Below are 20,147 nucleotides of genomic sequence, written 5' to 3' on the forward strand. Positions count from 1 at the left end.
CGTTGTGATTTCTGGCTGTGGGGTTACATGAAGATCGGGGATTATCAACGAGTCGCTGACACTCGTTGCAGATTGAAGGTGAGCACAGCGAGAGAGATATTTCGGGCAGCAGTAGAGCAGTCTCTGGAGTGGTTCCAGGCTGCCGTGGAGACAGATGGTTGTCATATTGAGCAACGTTTGCAGCCTGAAACGTAAGCTTTGTGCGCCATTAACAAAAGCTACCCCTCTCATTTGAAAATTTGAATGCATTTCTTCCAATGGTTTCTTCGTTATTTCTCTCCAGCATGTCTTTACAAATGTTACCGTGAAGTTTCAGTGTCATACGGTTAATCGTTTTCCATAGTTTCCCTCTCAAATAGCGAAAGTTATATTACAGACACCCCGCACTTTCGTTGCAGAAACTGTCTTTCCGTCTATAGATTCGGTCCTGTGCACCTCTTCAGATAAAGGCCCAATTTTAGTTGGCGAATTAGATGTGGATTACTTTCTCGTGTATACCACAATCGTTCACGATTTCTGATTGACAGTGGGCCTCCTTAGCTGAGTGGAATCAGTCCGGCTTTCGCCGCCGTGCAGTGCGGACGTGTTGTTGTTTCCGCCTGCGGAGCTCGCGCGCTCGATGTTGTCTACATTTCAGCGGCCGTCACTTACGTGTCGCTTACGTGCACTAGAACCATGGCCAACCGTTTTAGAAAATCAACATTACGATTCACCTTCTGCAACGACTACGCACGACCAAAGGCCTTGGAAGTGGAACGCTTCCTACGCGACGTTGCTAAGATCCCAGCTTCCGACATCTTCGGCATCCATTTGTCCATATTAAGCAGTACGGTGTACGTCAAAGTCGTCAACGACGCGGTATGTGAAAGAATACTTCGTGACACCAACCATGGATTACGCTTTTGCCACGCCGACGGCAATGTCGAAGCGGTCACTGTCGACCAAGCCGGCTTAGGAATGCGCACCATACGAGTTTTCGAACTCCCGTTCGAGCTGCCGGCGGAAGACGTTATCGCGGCTTTCCGCCCCTATGGCACTGTACATGGCTACACTGCCGAACGCTGGGCGCAATTCCAAACGTACCCCGTTCTTAACGGTGTACGGCAGATCACCATCGATCTCTATTGCCACGTGCCATCTTACCTGCAAATTAGCGGGTGCCGCGCGGTTGTCATATACGACGGCCAGCCCAAAACCTGTTCCGGAGGCGGCAAAGAAGGCCACCTCAGATCTGAGTGTCTTCAGCGACGAATCACCCAATTGCCAGCCGCTACCGTGGCACCTCCGGCTCCGACGTCGGTTTTACCGATCACCTACCCATCGGCGCTCTCTTCTCCTCTCACCGGCCGCCGCCCATCGGACCATGTACCGGTGACCCTTCCAGATGCTACAGATACCGCCGGGGCCGACACGTCACGCCCAAAGCCTGATGCTACCCCGGCGCCACTACCAACAGCGGCGACTTCCGATCCTCACCCGCCCGATCATATAAACGCCCCTTCATTTGACGTTCCCGCGACGGCCTTCCTCTCAGAGCGACGCGACTCCCTTCCGTCTTCCGACACGGAGGGACGAACCCGCAAATAACGTTCACCTAAGAGGCGCAAGAGGAGGCGCGTACGGTCTCGGAACGAGACGGATCACCTCCCCCTGATGCTCCAGAGGCCGTCCGACCCGACGAGGCGTCTGAGAACCTACACGACGATACGAATGAGGACAACATGACGCCGACTGTGGCTGTGTCGATGCCTACTCAATTGGCTCGCCCAGGTGCTCCTGAACCAATGGACTCCACCGTTGCGACTGCCGCCGAGACGTCCTCCGCCCCTACGACCGACGTGGAACGTACGACCATCACAACGACAACGCCTTCAATGGTGTGGAGTGACGACGTCGAAGAGGACCCGGACCACACGCTGGGGACAGAGTTACCCCAGGCGGAAGCATCGTTACGCCGCTGATAACGCCGTCAGGTGGTGTACGGCACGACTCGCCGTTGCGTCGCCCCTCTTCATCCTCCGCCGGTGGAGTTCCCCTCCATGGCGGGTTACGGCTCCAAACCTACCGAATAGCGACGATCAACACTAACACCAGTAGCTCACCTGTGAAACTTCAACTGCTGCGGGAGATGATATGGGCGTCGGATGTCGATATCGCACCACTACAGGAAGTACACTTGGCCACACTTCTAGACGTCGCGGGATATAACACTTATCCTTCTCCTGGTGACCACCTGGGACTGGGCGTATCCATCTACGCCAGAGAAGGCATTCCAGAGGCCGATATCACATACCTTCCATCTGCCAGAGGCATGGCCGTCACCGTCATGGGGACGCGTATCGTCAACATTTACGCTCCGTCACGCTCCACCCGCAGACGCGACAGGGCACTCTTCTATTTAGAAGAAATCGCCCATTTTTTTCTTGGACTATTACTTGCTTGGGGGTGATTTTAATTGTGTCTTGCACCCTAAAGATCAAGTGCCCCACTACAACAACTGTCAAGAACTGCGTCTTGTCGTCCGAGATCTGTTACTCCGCGACACTTGGGAAGTTCAGCACGGCGACGCGCCTGGACATACTTACCAGACGAGTCACTCCGCGAGCCGCCTTGATAGAATTTACGTCTCTCGGGAACTCACACCTGCAATCCAAGGTGCAGAACTTTGGCCCCTGGCCTTTTCGGACCACTGTGCCTATATCTGCAACACTCTTCCCCAAGCAAGCGGTCTGGCGTAGTCGTGCACCGTGGAGGTTAAACACCACCCATCTTCAGGGGGAATGCCTTAAACGTGTTACCGAGACATGGGCCACCTGTGAACGTCGCTTACCTACATACTGCACGACCTTGACCTGGTGGCTGGAATGTGCCAAACCTGCCATTCGACGTACTTTGATTCAGTATGGAAAGGAAGTTGCTACGTGGCGCCGACACACTACCGACTATTTCTACGCCGTTCTCCGAGACCTGGACGCCCAACAGCCCACCCCCGACACCCAGAGGGCACGCAGCAGGATTAAGGCGCAAATTGTAACGTTGACACGCCGTAGACTGCAGGGGGCTATGGTGCGAACCCGATGTCAAGATTCGGCGGAACAAGAACATCCCACCATGCATCATATCGCCTTCGATAGGAAACATCGACGACAACAACTCATCACCGAGATCAACACCTGTCACGGCCAGCACGTCACTTGCCAGGCTGAAATCGTCAGTGCCTTTGTCAACCACTTCCGCACAATGTACCAGGAGGAGCCTACCGACAACCAGGCTGAGGAGTCTGTGTTACAACACGTAAATCGCACCCTCACCAGCGACGAAGCGGACAAGCTGATGGAGCCAATTACGCGTGACGAAGTCCAAGATGCAATCAAAAAAGGCGCTCCGAATAAGTCACCTGGTGTCGACGGATTGCCGATAGAATTTTATAGCGCATTCCTCACACTAATGGCGTCACGGTGGACAACGATGTTTCATGAACTGCTCACGATTGGGAACGCCGTACCGCCGTCCTTCGTCACGGGAATTATTATACCCATCCACAAACCGACACCAGGAGTAACGACAGCACATTACCGTCCCCTGACTCTGCTTAACGCAGACTATAAAATTTTTACACGCCTACTGGCAACGCGATGCCGCAAGGTCCTGCCGAGCATTCTATCCCCGGAACAGACAATTCCGGGCGGCTCAGTTAATATACAAACGGCCACAGGAAAATGTCGCGATTTAATTGCACTGGCAGCGGCGTACCGACTCCGCGCCGCAGTGGTTGCCATTGATTTTGACAACGCATTCGACAAAGTGCGGCATCTTTTTCTGTTCTCAGTGATGAACCGCATGCCGGCCGCGGTGGTCTAGCGGTTCTAGGCGCTCAGTCCGGAACCGCGCGACTGCTACGGTCGCAGGTTCGAATCCTGCCTCGTTCATGGATGTATGTGATGTCCTTAGGTTACTTAGGTTTAAGTAGTTATAAGTTCTAGGGGACTGATGACCACAGATGTTAAGTCCCATAGTGCTCAGAGCCATTTGAAACATTTGATGAACCGCATGGGTTTTCCATCAGCCTTTATCGACGTTATCCGGCGCCTGTACGGCACCGCCGAATCGCTGATTCAGGTTAACGGCCGTGTGGTGGGACCAGTGGCGATCCGGCGTTCCGTACGGTAAGGCTGCCAACTTTCGACCCTAATCTATGCCATAAGCCTGGAGCCACTCATCGGGAGTCTGACGAGCCACCTTTCTGGTCTCACTTTGCGACAGCACAGTTTTCGATGTCGTGCGTATGCGGACGACCTCCACCTCTTCATCCGCTCACGTAGTGAAACACACACGGTACTTGATTTGATATCAACGTACGGCACTGCAGCGGGCAATAACATGAATGTGGCTAAATCCGCGGCGATGCCCGTTTGAGGCGGCCTCTCACACGACGACTTAGCACCTCTCCCGTGTATACAAAAACTACGATACCTTCGTATCATTTTTACCTTCACCGTGCGCCGCCCCGCTGCCATCAATTTTCGGCGTGCACTCCAAACTATCCGCACGACGGTGCGACAAAATATTCTCCGACGACTCGATTCTTTACAACGTGTCCAATACCTCAATCAACATGTGGCGTCCAGAATGGTCCACATCGCACAGGTCCTCCCGCTGCCATCAACAATTGGACGCAGCCTCCAGGCTGCCTTCGGATACTTTCTTACGGCCGGTACGCTCTTTAAGGTCCGCTACGACACGCTCACCCTTCCCACGCGAGCGGGAGGCCTCGGCCTTGTCAATGTGTGACTCCGAGATGCGTCCTTGTACATGTCCACCATGCACAAGCAGTGGCACGAGGGCACCTCCCTTACGCGCAGCTTGCTGGAAATTCTTGTGCCCGCGACCATAACACCACCAGTACCAGTCGGACACATCAAGCACCATCTGGCGCACATTTCTGATTTCATCGTCGACTTATGCTCACACACACTTACCGATCACTCGTACTCCTCGACCTAAGGATTTTTACACCCTACTGCTTCTTTCCATATCCAGTAACAATATCGAACTGAGACATCCGTCCAAACGGTGGCCCACGGTTTGGCGTCATATCCACCAGCCTTTTCTTCCCTCCAACGTCCGGGCAACATGAAACCAAGTCGCAAATGAAAAATTCGCTACAAATCATCGTCTTCACGCCATCGGACTAACGGAGTCTCCACTTTGTTCCATTTGCCACCTCGTGGAAGACGATGTCCATCAACTGACTTGCGCTGCCACCAGTGACGTCTGGAAACTAGCCCGACAGTTCGTTGCCTGTTACCTCCTCGTTCCGCCGAACTCGAGTGTCCCATGGACTTTTATCCATCCTGAGAATACTTATTTCCCCGCCACCAAAAATCATGCGATTGTATGGGCCAAGGGATGGACGATCACCTACATGTATAATGATGGCGACAAAACACGCCTTGATTTCTGGCAGTACTTACAAACCGCCCACAGTCAAGTCGAACACCGACCGCGCTACTACGCCTTCTTCGCCAATTACCTACATGCGATCTTTACGTCACCCCCGCTCAGTTGGATGGTGCCACACGCCGACAGCACTCCCGCCCCCCCCCCCCCCCCCTGCTGACATCTGAGACTCCCCGCGCTACTTTCTATATTGTAACCCACAGTGGAGTAGGCGCATGAACACGCGCCTCCGTTCTTTTATGCACTATACCAGAACACAGTTTTTCCCTCACTCCACTGTATATTGCTTCACACCTCTTAGCTTACATCAGTATTATTATTCTTTTTTTCCTACACCTTGTTCATAAAAACAAAAAATTTCTCGCCTTGTACAATGTCTTGTGCTATTTTCGCCGGAAGGATGGCATTTCTGTTGTATATAAGTTTGTACCAATAAAGATCTTTTGTTAATTTACCCTGTTCCTGGTAAAAAAATAATCATAATAATAAAATAAACTAAAAATAAATATAAAAGCTACTTTGAGGGAGTGATTTAGGGACGGGAGGGGGGAGACATCTCGGCCAGGCCTCGGGTTCCGACCCCTGCCCACCTTGTCTCCACCTACACATAACTGAACACTCTTAACAAAAATAAAAGTTAAAAATAAAAATAAATAATAGCAAAAAAGATAAAAAAAATACAAAAAAGTGGTAATCGTAAAAAAACAATGAGGAAATTGAGTTGTTGACGTATCAAATTAAAAAAAAAGTGGTTAATGCGTCTGATTGCCATACAGCTGACTCTGGTTCGATTCCCGGCCGAGTCGGAGATTTTCTTGTCTCGTGAACTGAGTCTTCTGTTGTCCTGATCGTCATTTCACCTTCGTTATCATCGAAACGTAGGTCTCCCAAAGTACTGTCGATTGAAAAGACTTGCAAGTCGGCCGACGAACTTCCCCAGGTGGGGACTCCCGGCCATCAATGCCATACGAGTGTTTCATTTTATGGTCGGCAACATTCTCCGTCTTTGACTGCGGTGATTATTAATTTCTGCCGCTAAGATGAAAACCAGAAATAACGTGTTGCAGAAACTATGTGGTTCGATATGGGATTCATCATCTCCAACACATACTTCTGCTCTTGGGCTGGTGTACGCTGTGCAGTCTCGATCAACGGCCTCGTCGACACTCAGCTCAACCAGACTACGCACATCATCACAGGAACAATGAAAAGCTCTCCCGATTTCTGGTTGTCTGTTCTCAGACATACAGCTTTCCAATTTTTGTGGCGATAATTGCTCTCAAGTGGGAATTTACAAACACAGCTGGTGATCCTTATATTGCTATACAACAGTACATTTCTGCGCTCAATAGAAACAAACTTCGCTTACATCATCCACATACATAAAGTGCAAAAGCTTTTGTGGACAACAGAGTAACAACAACAAACCGATGAAGAGAAATATGGCAGAAGAACGTTACGTTCTGCAGCTTGTCCAAGCCACCAGGTTTTGAACAGCACCACAAGATCTGACCTTCGCTCCAAAGAATAAGGACAAAGAGTGAAATTTACAAATGGGGATTAACAACATCGCCCAGGTGTGACACTGCTGCGAAACGACAAACTATTCAGTGTGTCATATATACGACGGGCATTCAATACGTACTGCAACAAATCTCCCACATTCGGTTTAGAAAACGTGGAACTTGTTGTGGGACGTCGTGGAATATTCTAGATTCAGCCCCTTTTATTTCATAAAGTTCCGATAGGTGACGGCGCTATACATAGGTTTCAAAATGGCATTGGAGACAACACGGTGTCGAGTATAGACTCCTAGCCCATGTGTGCAAGTAATAAGAATCCTACAGTAAATGCGCGGAGGAAATGAAATACTCTTTTGCCAGTGGTGGGGCCTGAGGATGGCGATAATGTGCCACCAAAACTTGTCGTGTGATAGAATAAAGACATTCTCAAGATATAGCTTTCGTGTTACTTTTTCTCAAGTCCCTCGTCCATGCAATAAGATGGACGTCCATAAATGGGTTCATCACTTCGAACCGGAAACAAAACGGTAATCCATGGAGTTACGCCACACCACCTATCACCCGAAGGAAAAGTTCAAAACCGCACCCTCACCCAGTAAAGACATGGCGACGGCTTTTGAGGCTCTGAAGGTGTTGTTCTGTTTGATGTCTTCCCTCACGATGCAACGATCAACTTTAAGGTGTATTGTGTCACACTCAGGAAACTGAAGAAACGACTTCAGCGTGTTCGTCACAACAAAAATGCTAGCAAACATCATCCTTCTCATAATAACTCAAGGCATCTCACAAGTCTTCACACCCAAGAGGAGCTCACCAAACATCATTGGGATGTTCTTCCTCATCCACCCTACAGCCCGAATCTCACATGTTCCGGCTTCCATCTGTCTGGCCCAATGAAGGATGCACTCAGCTGGAAGCACTACGTGGATGATGGGGAGGTTACGGATGCAGCCAGACGCTGGCGGCGACGTCGATGAGAATGGCATACAGGCCCTCCGTGTAAGGTGGCCTAAGGCCATCGCATTGTAATCAAAAGTGCGGTTCTAGGCGCTACAGTCTGGAACCGAGCGACCGCTACGGTCGCAGGTTCGAATCCTGCCTCGGGCATGGATGTGAGTGATGTCCTTAGGGTAGTTAGGTTTAATTAGTTCTAAGTTCTAGGTGACTGATGACCTCAGAAGTTAAGTCGCATAGTGCTCAGAGCCATTTGAACCATTTTGTAATCATAAGAGTGGGAAACAATATAATGCATTGGAGTCCTGACTAAAGCCAACCAGCTTTCAGAAAAAAAAGTGTTGCATTACTTATTGAACGCCACTCGGATATAGGTGGGTGCCCAAAACGAACCTTTCCTGGCTATCCGAAAGAGTTACAGATGGCAACTGAAGGATCACTTCAATTTATTCAGCAGTCGTATATATCCCTGTGACCAACTGTGCTATTAAATAGTATAAATTTAATTAATTTATAATTACCAATATTTCTTCTGTGTAAAATATGTGTACATGTATTGCCAAAGGAAAAAAGTCTTCTTGTGTGATGTGGTACTAGCCGTACGCTAAATAAATAATAAATTTCCACTGTTGCCGAATATCGCCTGTTATGTCATTTTCAAGAGATAGCTAATGTCTGGCTAGGCCGTAAACCCATTGGCACACTCGGTCAAAATTTCTGAAACGGCACAATGTGATTTTCACACAAATAAATAATGATTTCAATTACAGGCGAAAAATGTCGTAATTTCAGAAGTTTTACACCTTGTGGGACCTTCTCGATGAAACATAAACGAATTGCTGCTCAGCCAAGCATTAGCTTACCTCTGGAAAATGGCATAATAGGCTAAACTGGCGCTTCAGTCCGGAACCACGCTGCTGCTACGGTCGCAGGTTCGAATCCTGCCTTGGCCATGGATGTGTGTGATGTCCTTAGGTTAGTTAGGTTTAAGTAGTTCTACGTCTAGGGAACTGAAGGCCTCAGATGTTAAGCCCCATGGTGCTTAGAGCCATTTTTTGACTAAACTGGCCAATAGTGTACAATGTACAAATGTGTGTGAAATCTTACGGGACTTAACTGCAAAGGCCATCAGTCCCTAAGCTTACACATTGCTTAACCTAAATTATCCTAAGGACAAACACACTCACCCATGACCGAGGGAGGACTCGAACCTCCACCGGGATCAGCCGCACAGTCGATGACAGCAGCACCAATAGTGTAAATAAATTATTATAATTACAGACGAGGTCAGGAATCATTGTTACTTCAGGTATTAGAAATGGCTTCTCTTGTATTGTGAAGAAATTAAGGCTTCTAATAAGACAGTAATCAATAAAGAGGTGCGATATCATCACAGGACCGTATGCTCCTAGTTACGGAAGTCTTTCCTGCATTTATGAGAAAGGAAAACTTAAGATCAGTGTATGACAGATAGCTTTTCGCTTCTTTCCGTCACTGCTGAAACGTTAATTGGAGCACTGGAATACCATCCACGCTTTCAGGACTTGAAATCCCTATCTCGCAGTCCACAACTATCCATAGAATAAAATCACTAAAATTTCTTGGAATAACACTTGATCAAAATGTGAGATGGACCCCTCACATGCTAACCATCCAAAGCCAAGCAAGCCCACAATAGATGAGAAATGCCAAAGGTTCTGTCCAGCCAAGCGTTAGGACACTCCGTCGACCTTCATATATAGCTACAACACCCTCGTCTGTACCATCTTACCAACAAAAGTGTTGCTTTTATCTCTGCCAATCCAAGTTGTACCACTCTCTCTCAAAATCCGTCCACGTTGTGCACTCCGTCTCGCCTTCTGTATCCGTTTGCCCTCACCAAACTGTACCCTCCACCACATATTTTCAAATAAGTAGAATAAATTCATTATTCCTTTGCCTTACAAATAAATCGAATCCAACTCGCTGTACCCCACAGACTTTTACTTCGGCTTACAATAGCGCCTTTAATATAACTTGCAACCTACCATATATCTACACACATTCCTTGCCTGTTCACAGAGTAATTTTAGTCATCGCTTTTTACAGATCAATAAATTATACCTGAGATCTTCATACACTTTCAACTATAATTAACCTTACCTCTTCCATACCAAATGAAGATCTGAAAATCGACCTATTTCCCACTTAACTCCAAACCCACGCAATTTCCCATTTCTTGAAAATTCAAAATTTCAATCCCACATTCCTTCTCAGAACATCTTTTTTCCAGAGGAACTCATAAATACCTTCGAGCAAGGTTTCGAATTTCTTCGTTGAAATGGGAGTGAACGAAGGACTTTCAAAGAAGTGAACGTATAACTTTGTTCCGAAGTGTATTTCACGACCTAACACAACAATGTACATACACCAACCTACTTGCACCCACTACAAGTCTTAGCACCTAAAACAGCAGCTCATGGCACTGTGATACACGTAGGCTGTCCCTGACGATTGGTTCCCACCATAATGGAGACGGCGTAAGATGATCCTTGACAGCTCGCAGGGCTGTTTTCAGTTTTCAACTGGAAGCCCTGACGGCTGCAGGTAAAAACAGTAGTCGTCTACATAGCTGTAACGACAACGAGGCTTTGCAATAGAGACGTTAACAAAAACACATTACGGTATTTGCTGAGACAGGCCTGCCCAGCCCACTGCAACTGTCAGGGATCAACTTTGTCGACTCAACTACAGTGTTAGTGAAAACCCAATCCGATTAGACCTTAAATGACTGTATACATATCTCATCGACTGACCATACATATAGTGTGGTACGGTTGTAAGCTGGCCTAATTTTTGTGTACGTTTCGCTTGTTATTGGGACAGGGATGAAAAGAAGCGAACTATGTAAACACGTGGTGGAAAGTCGACAGTATACAAAATTTCTATTAATCAATACTAGTACATATAAAAAAAAGATAACAAGTACACCATTAGAAACCAATCTGTTGCAAAGGCTTATTCGACCTACTGAATACTTTAGGACCTATTCAAGTTTTTTTTTTCTAACATGGATAATCAGGTAACTGTTAAACAGAAGGTGATGCCACTGGCAGCAAGGTGTCGATGCATTATGCGTCTCAGCCACCTTTGAATAATTGCAGAGATAACTTCCATAGAATATCGTTATTAGTTGTCAAACGTGGAATGCCACTACTGAACATTATTCATTAACTCTCAAGTAATTAAGAACAGACACCCGGATTAATAGGAGTGTGACGTAGAATTAATTTACAATAATAGTAGTACAGCTTTATAGTTATAAACTTGTACGTTTTTCGTATAATTACTGGATTTGTTAACTTTGTAGCCCTAATCATCTTAATTATAGGAAAACGGTATAACACAGGTAAATTCAGAGTCCACCAAAAGCATTTTAAAGCAGAATGCTTTCAGAATATCATATTTCTAACGAAAGAAAATTTTAAAAGAGGTTTTTCATTGTAGAAAAAGGTCACCTTAAGCGGCAAGTAAAAATTATGCTCCTACTAGAATAGCTTATACTAATTATGTTGTTGGTATTATTTTGACTGCCACATCAGCATTCTCATTTGGTGTACTGTGATTTAATACGGGATTGTGGGTCGGCCTTAATGTAAACTCTTTTTGTTTATTTACTTCCCAAATAAGTTTCAGCGAAATACAGCCATCATCAGTGGGTTGCTTTATTCTTTTTTTACTTTAAAATTGCATATTTTATAAGTCTGTTGCCGTTATTTACGAAAATTATGCAAAAATTTTGAAGTAAGAAGAATAAAGAAACCCACTGATGACGTTGGTATTTCGCTGAAACTAGTTTGGGGAAGTAAATAAAAAATGTTTGCATTAAGGCAGACCCACAATCCCACTTTTGTTTACTCAGACACTGACTAACAGAAGAGTTCAAGTTATAATGATTGAGAGTTAATTTTTCTTGTATAGTCTAAACGGTATAAAAGAATTTGGATACTGCTGCAGGGAGATGTTTAGCGCTTGTATAGATTGTATGAAGGCAGACATGGCAGTAAAGATTGGCTAATTTTAAAAGGGTAACTGTATCATTCTGCTCGGCAATAAAACTAGATAGGTGAATCCTTGTTGCGGATTGTAACACAAGCACAAAGTGAGATTTCTTTAATTGGTAGAGTGAACAGTCGTTTATAGCCATTGAATTATATTTGTATGCTCGCTTTGAGTGTAACATTTTTCTGTTATGTTATCAAATAAGAGCTGCAATTGTCCGGAACAATTTCAGCAACTCATTTCTTGCATTATCAGCGATGGAATTAATCGAAAACTTGATCAGAAAGGACAATAACGTGGAACCAGTGCAGTATTGAGCCGATTTAGGGAACATTCTATAGATGGAATAAATCCTTTGCCTAAAAATTCACGACAGTTATTTAAGATTTTGTGCTGCTAAATAAACTGTATATTGAAAATTTATTTGTCGTGTAGCCTAAATTCAAACCAGCTTCGGTCTTAATTTCTGTAATTTTAAATTACATCTTAACCGTGACGTAAAGTCACGAAGGAGGCATACATCCATGTTGTACAATATACATAAAATGAAAAATGGTGAATAGGGAAAAGTCATCGACTGAATGCAAAATGATTATATTAATCCAATATTACGCGTTTCGGTGTTTGCAATTTATCAGGTGTTCTGGAACTGCAAGTAACCAGTGGACTCAACAGTTACATGTTTTAGAGGTAACAGACATGATCAGACTCCACATGCAACCTACATAAAGGATGAGAGACGTATACTACTCAGATCTCAGATATCTCCATAGCCTTTTTTTTTTTTTTTTTTTTTTTTGCCACGAGTCAGTGAAAATATTGTAGCACTAACACAGTACTGCGCTGGAGGGAGAAGAGAATAAGATTAAAAAGGGAAGTTTCTTTCGCCTCTCGATTTATGGAGCACCATCAATAGTGCGAAATGTTTTCATTCTATGATGAACTGGTGATACGGCTGGTTTCATCCGGACATGGTAGTGCATTCTGATGATTCGGATCTTTACGCCACTGCTGCACCTTGTGTCACGTCGGGGAACATTTCTTCCACCAGCAGGATCTGATTCAGGTGTCTGAATCCACTGATAGGTCGGAGGTGGAAACAAAGCGGTAAGGAAGTCAGTGAATTTAAAAAAAAATCTTACTGAAATATGGCAAAAGCTGATCGGCAGTCAATATTCTGTCTGACACGTCACCTTGCAACTTACCTTACAGCCTTCGCAGGTGAAGGCACCGAAATGGAATCCCGCTGCTGGCTCCCCACACACGCGGCACAGCTGGTTCATCTGCAACAGGAAATGAGTAACTGCTGTAAGTTAAACAGCTCTCTCCCAGCGTTAATGTTCAGTGAACAATCTATACAATATAAGAGTTTCAGAGGGCCGTCAACATAAACAAAACCACGAGATTCTAGGAAAAGGTCTTCTATTATTAGTGTGTGTAGCGTCCTGTGAAATTCATCGTCCTTAAAATGCTTAAGTAAGTCTGTAATGAAAATATGAGAGAACTTCAGAGTGCGTGTAACTCAGTGGCCCCTGTCCTTTCTTAGACCATTAACGTTAAATATGCTGCGCTGCCCCCACGGTCACCAGCTTCAGTACCCAAGTAAACTTTAGAATCAAAAAGAGTTTTCTTTCAACATTTTACCTTTTAAAATGATGTATTAGTATTGCTTATGTATAACACGGAGCGAGTTGGCGAAGTGCCTAGCAAACTAGATTTGTATTCGGGAGGGTTATAGTTCAAATCCCCGTCCGGACGTTGAGATTTAGGTTGTACGTGATTTTCCTAAATCGCTTCAGGCAAATGCTGGGCTCGTTCCTTTGAAAAGACCACGTCCAGTCTCCTTCCCCATACTTCCGCCCTCCCAACTTCGCTGCATTTCTAATGACCTCGCCGACGGGCCTTACCTACCTTCTGTCTAGCATCCTATTTTATATTTACGTTGTTCTCAGTGAATGCCCATCGTAAATCATAATCCAAATTCATTCAGTTCCTTATTTTTGTTTTAACTACTATCACAGTCAAACTCTACTTTTGCATCTATTATGTTGGTTCATAAATTCGTAGCGTTTTTCCGTAAGTTTAATAAAGACAAAAGGTACACATAAGCTACACCTTAGTCATCAATAATACATTCTCGTTCACTATTAACAACAGTCTGCCAACGCTAGGGTAACTTTTCGATTCAGCGACTGTAGAAATAACGTGCTATTAACGCGAAGAACTTGTCGAGCAATGCTTAGAGCGCATTTTCATCCGGAGGGGACGTTGTTATTGCAGTACGTGTACAATAAGTCTCACTTGTTGACAGTTAATGTCAGCACTGGTGGTTACACCCTGGCGAAGCAATTCGTAGTTACCACACTGTCGCTGTTCCACCAGATGCATAATATTATCCTTTGTGGATGCGCTCAGATCTTTGTGCGGGGAGTTGTTGCTTTGTTTGGGCTCAACCATTTCTTTCTTTTCCTTATGTTATCATAAAAACACAACTTCTCATCAACAATAACAACATAGGACAGGAATGGTATGTGTTGTTCACGTGCCAATTGATGATGAGCAGGCGGGGTGCACATATAACCACCCGCTGATTTTTGTGGGTTTGGATTAGAGCATGCGGTAACCAGATATCCGATTTTTGATCCTTCACCATCACATGCAAATCTGACATGATGCTGGAATAATTACGGTTTATCACATTTGCCAGTTCTCGAATACAGTGGCAGTGCGCTGACCATTTTTTTGATTAATTCATTTAAACGACCTTCATCAAACACCGAAGGTGTCCTGATCGTGGAGAGTCGCTAACGTCAAAATGTTCACCCTTAAAATAGGAAAACTATTTTCCTGCCGTGCAATGTCTAATGGTATTCTTCCCGTACACGGCGAAAATGTTTCTCGCTACCTCCGTTGCCGTCCTGCCTCTGTTGAACTCAAACATAAGAATAGATTGGAAATGTTCCGATTATTCCATTTGGCACTGCCATATTATGGCCTCCACCTCACTATCTCTAAATGACGAAATGACAATATGTAAAGTCAAGTACGTACAGTGAACTACAAATAGAAAATGGCAGTCGACACATGAACCCAAAGCAACCGGATAACCAGCATGCAAAACAAAAACGCTACCAACTTACTCACCACTCTAATATTAATCGTGTACCCCTTATGTCACCTCCACCTGTTCTGTTCGAATAGAGTGTATGTGTGTGTGTGTGTGTACATGAGTGTGTGTTTTAAAATGCGTGATAAAGCAGTTGCCGGTGCATCGATTATGCTACGTACAGCTTCTTCTCTGGTTAGGGAGCTAACCGCCTACAGTGAGGGTACGCACTTGTTTCAAAACAAGTCTCGCACGCACTGCTGCTTCTTCTAGCGGCTCTCGCTTCGCCTGCACCCAGCACCACCACTTAAAACAAACCGAGTTAAAATGTGTGCACTGTACTATCCGTTGGAAAATTACTTGACCACTGGGCTCCTTCCTTCGGAACTGGCAGAAATTGGAAATCTTCAGGCTGCCAGTGCTTTGTGTCTGACCATTTGAATAATAATAATAATAACAATACTGTGTACGACACTGTAATTATTGATGTGTTGTACTGTCAGTTAATTGAAGAGAGTAATGAAGCAACTTCTTGTCTGTGAAACGAACTATCCACATGAGACATTTAGCATTTGTTACGTACACTGGAGAGCCAAAGAAGCTGGTACCACGTGCCTAATATCGTGTAGGGCGCCCGCGAGCACACAGAAGATCCGCAACAGGACGTGGTATGGACTCGACTAACGTTTCAAGGAGTGCCAGAGGGAATTGACACCATGAATCCTGCAGGGCTGTCCATAAATTCATTAAGAGTACGAGGGGGGTGGATAACTCTTCTGAACAGCACGCTGCAAAGCATTCAAAATATGCTCAGTAACGTTAATGCCTGCAGAGTGTAGTGGCCAGTGGAAGTGTTTAAACTCAGAAGAGTGTTCCTGGAGCCACTCTGTAACAATTCTGGACTTGTGTGGTGTCGCATTGCCCTGCTGGAATTGCCAAAGTCCGTCTGAAAGCAGAATGGATATGAATCGATGCAGGTGATCAGAAAGGATGCTTACGTAAGTGTCACCCGTCCGAGTCCTATATAGACGTATCAGGAGTCCCATATCACTCCAATTACACACGCGCCACACCATTAGAGAGCCTCCACCAGCATCAACAGTCGCCTGTTGACATGCAGGGTCCACGGATTTAAGACGTTGTCTCCATAGTTGTACACGTCCATCCGCTCGATACAATTTGAAACGAGACTCGTCCGACCAGGCAACAAGTTTCCAGTAGCCAGCAGTCCAGTGTCGGTGTTAACGGGCTCAGGCGAGGCGTAAAGCTTTGTGTCTTGCAGTCATCAAGGGTATACGAGAGGGCCTTCGGCTTCGAAAGCCCCCATCGATGATATTTCATTGAACGGTTCGCACGCTGACACTTTTGACGGCCCAGCATTAAAATCTACCGCAAGTAGCAGAAGGGTTGCACTTCTGTCATGTTGAACGATTCTCTTCAGTCGTCGTTGGTCCCATAATTGCAAGATCTTTTTCCGGCCGAGCACTGTCCGAGATTTGATGTTTTACCGGATTCCTGATATTCGCGGCACACTCGTGAAATAGTCGTAAGGGAAAATCCCCGCTTCATCGCTACCTCGGAGATGCTCTGTACCATCGCTCGTGCGCCGAATATAGCACCACGTTCAAACTCAAGTAAATCTTGATAACCTGCCATTGTAACCGATCTAACAACTGTGCCAGATACTTGTTGTCCAATATAGGCGATGACGACAACAGCGCCGTACTCTGCCTGTTTACATATCTCTGTATTTGAATACGCGTGCCTAAAGCAGTTTCGTTGGCGGCATAGTGTACATGCCTCACTTCTACTGTCAAAGTACAAAAAATGTGTGGACTATTAGAGAAAGCTGTAGTCTCCATCGCACTGAGACACACATTAATTCTAGTAATTGAGAAAACAGTATTTATTGACAACTAATATAATAAATATTAAATTCTTAAAAAATTGTGATGATAGTAATGAGCCTTTAAAAACAATTTACGAGCAGTCTCATGACCGAAATACAATCAAACCCTTTTGGTTTTTAACCCTCAGAACCATCTATTTTGCACCTCAGGGGGTAGTTCCCCCAGTCTGAGTCCCACTGGTTTATGTGGGACATCAGGTACAAAAATTAGTACGCTACACTGTGTTGATAAGGGAAAAGTGTCTGCTGGGCTAGTCCATACAAAAGGGGGAAGAGCTTGGGAAAACATTGCCGCGAATTTGCCTATAGCCGCAATAGACTTCAATATTTAATGAGTGCCTTGGAAGTTCATTCTCAGAAATAGCTGGTCTCACATGTAAATCTTGAATTCAAAATTTAGATTAGGTTCATGTTGCGCATTTTTTCCAACAACACTTCATCAACGTGACGTGACTGCTCGATATCTACTGTAAAAGAAGGTAGTGGGTACAAAAGTGCTGTTCTGTTGTTCCTACACCAATATAAACATGGCACCAGGTGAATTCTGTAGTATAATTTTAGCCCTCCATCAAACTGACACAGTGTTTTATTTTGAGTACTTAGCACAACGCATGTAAAGCTGCTAGAACATGCTTTTAAGAAATTCTAGTGACATCCATATTCCGCTGCAGTGTTGGTCGCCTAGATATTATTTCCACTGAAGTGACAAAAGTCATGGGATACCACCTAACATCCCGTCGGACCCCTATTGCCCTGCGTAATGCAACAAATGGACGTGGCGTGGACTCAATAAATCGCTGCAAATCCCTTGCAGAAGTACTGAGCCTTGCTGTCTCTATAGCCGTCCATAATTGCAAAGGTGTTGGCACGATCTTGCACGAACTGACCTCTCGATTAGGTCCGATAAACGTTTGATGAGATGCATGTCTGGCGATATGAGTGGCCGAATCTTTCGCCCCAATTGTCTCGAATGTTCTTCAAACTAATTTTGAACAATTGTGGCCCGGTGACATGGGGCATTGACATCCACAAAAATTCCATCGTTTGGCTGCAGATGGTCTCCAAGTAACTGAGCAGAACCATTTCCAGTTAATGAAAAATGAAATGATCATGTGGCATTGATGGCGGGAAGGCCCCTTTCAGAAAGTTCGACCGCCAGGTTGCAGGTCTTGTTTCAGGTGGCACCACATTGCGCGACTTGTCTGTCGGTGATCACTGATGAGATAATGATGAGGACAACACAACAACCAGTCCACGAGCGAAGAATATCTCCAGCCCGGCCGAGAGTCAAACCTGGAGCCGCAGCATGGTGGGCAAACACGTTACCACTCATCCAAGCAGGCGGACATTTCGAGTCAATGATCGATTCAGTTGGACAAGAGGGCACAGTCACTTTATGTAAAAACAGTCCACGCCTTTACAGCTTGCACAATGTCTTGTTAACAACTTTCGTCCACAGATTTGTGTCGTCTGCGCCACACTTGAACCCTACCATCAGCTCTCACCAACTGAAATCTGGATAGATTTGACCAGGCAACTGTTTCCCGCTCGCATAGGGCACAACCGATAAGGTCACAAGCCGAGGAGAGGCGCTGCAGGCGAGGTCGTGCTTTTATCAAAGGCACTCCCTCCAGTCATCTGTTGGCATAGCTTATTAACGCCTAATTTCGGCGCACTGAGATAACGGATAAATTCTTCGCACGTCTCACACTGCATTCTGGGGTTATTTCACGCATTGTTGCTTGTCTGTTAGCACTGACAACTCTACGCAAACGCCGCTGCTCTTGGTCATTAAGTGAAGGCCGTGACGAGAGGTAATGCCTGAAATTTGTTATTCTCGGCACACTCTTGACGCTGTGCATCTCTTAATAGTGGATTCCCAGATGGAATGCCCCAAGCAGCTAGCTCCAGCTACCATTCCGCGTTCAAAATCTGTTAATTCCCGTCGTGCCGCCATAACCAAATCGGGAACTTTTTCACATATATCACCTGAGTAAAAATGACAGGTCCGCCAATGTACTGCCCTTTTATACCTTGTGTAAACGGCACTACCGCCATCCGTATATGTGCATATCGGTATCCCACCTATCTCGGTAGTGAATAAGCACCGACATATAGGCAAAGAATAGGTGTGGCATTAGCATCTTTTCGTCCTGCGTGCTGTAAATGCGGAAAAGTGAATAATGGCGACATTATTGCCAAATGCGTTCAAACAGTACTAACGTGTGTTTATTCTTTTCTTGGCTGCCGAAGGTCAAACACTGGTAGACATCCATTGGAGAATGAAGAATTTGTATGGAGAACTGTGTCTGTCGGCAACCACGGTTGTGGAATGTCGTGCCAAGTTCCGTGCTGGTCGCGGTTCGACACAAGATGCCGGCCGATCTGTGAGTCCAGCCTCATGCGTTACGTGCAAGTGGAGACACAGGAGCACCGCACCTGTAGTCATGATCCGCCCATGCGATTATCAGCCCCTCGGTCCACACGGTCCAACCTGGTGCATCGGTTGTATGATTGCCTCAACACTCACGGTGTTTCCCTGACTGGCATACCGATTCTGGTGTGTATGACCTTCGAACGGAAACTTTTTGATCGCTCTTGTACTTATGGAGATACACAGCATATTCAGAAGAATACATTACTGAATTTGTGAATGATTTGGAGGTATAAAGGTGCGACATATAGCACACAGAGCTGCTATCTCAGGTAGCAACAACGGCTCTAAGCTGGTTAGGCACCAGTCGAAGTGAGCTTGGACGACAGATACTGATACATCAGTCCATGGCGATTTAACTCTTCTCTAGAGCTCAAAAGCCGTAGTGGCTGGCGGATGGCTGCGTGCCAGGCTCTCAGCAACAAATAGCCAGGTGTTTTCACTGGGTGACTTATCTGGACAATGTGTTGGCCAGGGCAACATTTGAACGCCCTCTGTAGGTCAGTCAACGTGAGGGACAAGCGGTCTTGCGCTATTCTGCTGAAAGATAACGTGACAGAGAACTGAATGATAGGGCACAACCACTGTCCTTAACATGCCAGAACGGCTACTGTCCAAATTACCGAGCATGATAACCAGAGGAGTTCGTGTTCTGCAGCCAATGGCAGTCCTTGCATCTACGGCCAACGCTGTGCTAATGTGACTATGAAGAATACAATA

General features: G+C 45.6%; 1 protein-coding gene across 1 annotated transcript in view; it reads right to left on the reverse strand.

The window, feature by feature from the left end:
* LOC126252375 (zygotic gap protein knirps-like) overlaps nucleotides 1-20,147 on the reverse strand; it is a 421,698-nt gene that overhangs the window by 74,704 nt on the left and 326,847 nt on the right. The window contains exon 2 of the mRNA XM_049953267.1: nucleotides 13,184-13,261. Within this exon, the coding sequence (XP_049809224.1) occupies nucleotides 13,184-13,261 (78 nt within the window). The remainder of the gene's footprint in view (nucleotides 1-13,183; nucleotides 13,262-20,147) is intronic.

This window comes from Schistocerca nitens, chromosome 4 (assembly GCF_023898315.1).
Source record: "Schistocerca nitens isolate TAMUIC-IGC-003100 chromosome 4, iqSchNite1.1, whole genome shotgun sequence".
In the NCBI taxonomy this organism is placed as follows: Eukaryota; Metazoa; Arthropoda; class Insecta; order Orthoptera; family Acrididae; genus Schistocerca; species Schistocerca nitens.